Genomic DNA, 4,005 nt, shown 5'->3' with positions numbered 1-4,005 from the left:
ACGTGCAAATCGTAATGTGGATATCTTGAGGGAGTTTTCCATAGAGCAAAATATCAAGTACTTTTATGATATTAAAGATCTTAATAATTTTAAGGTATGACACTCTTGACCCCTGTACTTTCATTTTCTAGTCCACTATTCTGAGGAATTTAGTATATGCTCTCTGTTTATTGACAGTAAAACTCATTTCTAATTCATACCATTGCAGGCTAACCCCGACTACAAAGGAGTATGCCATGTTGCACTTGCTCAAGAAGGTCATTGTAGGCCTGGAGAGGTAATGATTCTTATACTAAAATGGTTGAAATTATTAATACTCTACTTTAATTTAAACCTCGTGCTGCCAAACGGCTGATACGTTCTCTACTCTGGCTTCAGGTTTTGTTAGGGACAGATTCTCATACCTGTACTGCTGGAGCATTTGGTCAGTTTGCTACAGGAATTGGAAATACTGAAGCAGGTTTTGTATTAGGCACCGGGAAGCTTTTGCTCAAGGTTTGATTACTTTAAGGTTTCAGTGGCTGAAATGTGTTTCTTATTTTGTTGCTCACAATCTCTGTTTGCCATTAATTTTCAAAAAAGAAAAACATTCTCTGTTTGCCATTAGTTTTCTACTAGTATTGCAATTAAATTTAGCTTATCTAATTTCATTGCTCTGCTATTTCATTCCCCAGATGGATTAGACATTGTATTTGGCTACACTTGCTGCTTCTTCTAGTTACATTTCCCAATAGATATATTGACATTATTTCTCTTTACTAAATGAAAGGGTTTTAAGAGGATTCAACTTCATTTACCAAAGTCGTAGAAGGATTTAGGCATTCTAGCTGTTTGTTGAGTGGTTTTTCAAGTTTGTTACTTTAGGCATCCATACGTTTATCTGATGATTATCTATTTCAAGTCTTTATTCTGGGAATGGCTATTGATGTTTTCTCTGAGTGAGGGCTGATAGTGTAGTAATGTGGGGTTTTGTTGCATGACACTTGCAGGTACCACAAACTTTGAGGTTTGTGATGGATGGTGAAATGCCTCATTATTTGCTTGCAAAGGATTTGATTTTGCAGGTAAGTTCAATTATTTTTTCAGGCAGCTGTTTCTTTTTGACAACTATGAAGTCAATATCTAGTCTTGTTGAAATACTACTCTTGTTTGTGATGCATAATATTCTTATTTATTGGTATATTGGTAGATCATAGAATGAGTAAGGCATTTTGTTCTGCTTTGTACCCCAAGAATGGTTTCCATTTTGCAGATCATTGGTGAAATTTCTGTAGCCGGTGCAACATATAAATCCATGGAGTTCATTGGCACAACTGTTGAAAGTTTAAGTGTAAGTGAGCTTGAAATGATCCAATTCGGTCATTGGAAAAATTCTAAGTTAGTTCATTTCAACGGTACAAATCATGAATTCAATTGTTCTGATCACTTGTACTGGGTAGATGGAAGAACGGATGACATTATGCAATATGGTTATTGAAGCTGGTGGAAAGAATGGTGTTGTTTCTGCTGATGGTACTACATTTAAGTACCTTGAGGTAAGTGCAAAACTCATTGAATGCATTTGGTCCCAATTTCACTGCTTTGATCAATGTGTATTTATCCAACAAAGTTTCCCTCTTTGTATGTCTATTTCTGTTGTCTTGCCCAGCAGTGGCTTATGGAGTTATATCTTTTGCTTTGCACAGGATAAAACATCTGTGCCATACGAACCAGTTTATAGTGATGCACAAGCAAGGTAGAGTTATATATTTCAAGACATCAGTTCCTATTTTTACTATCTTGCTTGTAGTTTTTATTTTTTAAATACCTTGGATGTGAATCAAAATGGACATTTTCTGAATCTATATGTTAATTTTGTTCTGTCCTTTTCTAGTTCACATTGGGGAAAGCTTTGCTAAATTCTCAGGAGCTGTCTGGTAGAGAAGATCTGACAGTAGCAACTTTAATAAATGATTTTCATAAACATAGTGGTTGCAGTTGGCATCAATTAGTCGTTTCCTTTCCTGCATGGAGCTGCATTCAAATAAGTGAACTTATTCTTATCTTCTGGCTTTCAGTTTTCTTTCAGAGTTCAGATTTGATGTCTCAAAGTTGGAGCCCTTGGTAGCTAAGGTGGTTGTCACATAACAGTTGCTGTTTTACTTCTCTTTCTTCTTCTTTCTGTGTGTATGTTATTTAGCACTTATACTTGAGTAATTTATGGAAAATATATTTTGCAGCCTCATTCTCCTGATAATCGTGCTTTGGCAAGAGAATGCAAAGATATTAAAATTGACAGAGTCTATATTGGATCTTGTACTGGTGGCAAAACAGAAGATTTTCTTGCTGCTGCCAAAGTCTTTTTAGCCTCAGTAAGAGTCATATATTACTATTTCTCATCCATTTTAGTTTTAGAGATAGAGAGAGATCAAGAGATCCAACATTATGGCATTAAGCATCATCTTCTGCACGAGAATCAATATGTTTTGTTCTGTACAATCACTGGCGCTTTTTTCACATTATTGCTACAATTTGGCAACTGTTTTGAATGGTAGGCTTATAGACAGTGACAATCTGATTTGTCTGAACTGCAGGGCAGAAAGGTCAAAGTCCCCACATTCCTTGTTCCTGCTACCCAAAAGGTGTATGAAGCTGTATCATTAATGTTAAAGAAAAACATCATTCAACTTGCTTTAACAATAAATGAATGTTCCTTATTATTAACATGGTAAATTGGCAGGTTTGGATGGACATATATACTGTCACTGTACCAGGATCTGGTGGCAAGACTTGCTCCCAGATTTTCGAAGAAGCTGGCTGTGATACACCTGCAAGCCCCAGTTGTGCTGCTTGTATGGGTGGCCCTAAAGACACATATGCACGCATGAACGAAGCTCAGGCAAGTTGTCTTCTCGCCGCCTTCAACAGGAAGAATTCGTTTTTACTTTCTACTGTAGTTATATAATGTGAAGGATGATTTACCAAAACAAGAAATGGTGTAAGGACTGAGGACATTTAATCTCTTAAAACCTAAACTTGGAAGGACAGTAGCAACCATTTATGCTATTCTGTTTGCTCTTATTAATGCAACAATTTGACTGGTATCAACCTTTCAGGTCTGTGTCTCAACAACAAATAGAAACTTCCCTGGTCGGATGGGACATAAGGAAGGCCAGATATATCTTGCTTCCCCATACACAGCAGCTGCCTCTGCTTTGACTGGTTATATCACTGATCCAAGGGAGTTTTTGCAGTAGAAATGTGACCAGCATGATATTTTATGAGTATTTTGTATTTTGTACTACTTCTAAGTCCAGAGAGAGGTAGACGGGGATGCAGCTGAGGTGCTGGGTAGTGTTGTGCAAATACTTGAATATGTTGTTTTCATGGCATTTCTTCAGCTTTAATAGCAATAATGTGTACTATATAGTAGCAGAATAGTTCAGGAAGCTAGCACAAGGAAAAGGAATCGTTATTGATAAGAATATCTTATTATATGTGATGATTTTCATCACTTAAATGACAAATTCTACCAAAATATCTAGTCAGAGATGAACCATATCACCAAAGAGGCGATGAATTGAGGAACCAAAAACTGAAAATAAACAAAGGTGAGGGATAGAAAATGGAAAGTTGGATGAAAAAGAGCTTATCATTCCCTATAGTTTGGAGTGTGAAGCTGTAAATGGTAAGGTAATCCAAACTTATTGGAAGCATTATTTCTTTCCTTCTTCCTAAGTCTAAGCAGTATTTTGAAATATATATGGAGCATTTGCGGCCCAAAAATGGTTATTTATGGACCCTTTTTTCTAATAATTGAGATATACTATGTTATCTTGATCAAATTTATAATATATATGGGTTGTTTTGTATAGGGGATGGATGGATACCTCTGCTTCGTGTTCCTTTTGTAAAGCCTGGATTTCAAGTTGATATGATAGCAACTTAAAATCTGGAATTGAACTGTTTTTCTTACAGGAAATTGCTCATCCTTGTTGATGAATGAAATGCTTAATTTTCAAAAAA

The 4,005-nt window shown here is 36.1% G+C and overlaps 1 protein-coding gene across 2 annotated transcripts in view; it reads left to right on the top strand.

The window, feature by feature from the left end:
• LOC110421042 (3-isopropylmalate dehydratase large subunit, chloroplastic-like) overlaps window positions 1–3,853 on the top strand; it is a 5,078-nt gene extending 1,225 nt beyond the window's left edge. For both annotated transcript variants that reach the window (XM_021434488.2, XM_021434489.2), the window contains exons 4-15: window positions 1–94; window positions 209–277; window positions 379–495; window positions 990–1,064; window positions 1,253–1,330; window positions 1,440–1,535; window positions 1,686–1,735; window positions 2,058–2,112; window positions 2,220–2,351; window positions 2,574–2,621; window positions 2,720–2,878; window positions 3,096–3,853. The exon at window positions 1–94 is cut by the window's left edge and continues 59 nt beyond it. In XM_021434488.2, the coding sequence (XP_021290163.1) occupies window positions 1–94; window positions 209–277; window positions 379–495; window positions 990–1,064; window positions 1,253–1,330; window positions 1,440–1,535; window positions 1,686–1,735; window positions 2,058–2,112; window positions 2,220–2,351; window positions 2,574–2,621; window positions 2,720–2,878; window positions 3,096–3,236 (1,114 nt within the window). In that variant the 3' untranslated portion in view covers window positions 3,237–3,853. The remainder of the gene's footprint in view (window positions 95–208; window positions 278–378; window positions 496–989; window positions 1,065–1,252; window positions 1,331–1,439; window positions 1,536–1,685; window positions 1,736–2,057; window positions 2,113–2,219; window positions 2,352–2,573; window positions 2,622–2,719; window positions 2,879–3,095) is intronic.
• Window positions 3,854–4,005: the final 152 nt, after the last annotated feature.

This window comes from Theobroma umbraticum, unplaced genomic scaffold, assembly GCF_002168275.2.
Source record: "Theobroma umbraticum cultivar Fairchild unplaced genomic scaffold, ASM216827v3 scaffold_130.0, whole genome shotgun sequence".
NCBI classification, from domain to species: domain Eukaryota; kingdom Viridiplantae; phylum Streptophyta; class Magnoliopsida; order Malvales; family Malvaceae; genus Theobroma; species Theobroma umbraticum.
Note: the sequence above shows the minus strand (reverse complement) of the source record. Positions and strands in the feature narration are given on the sequence as shown.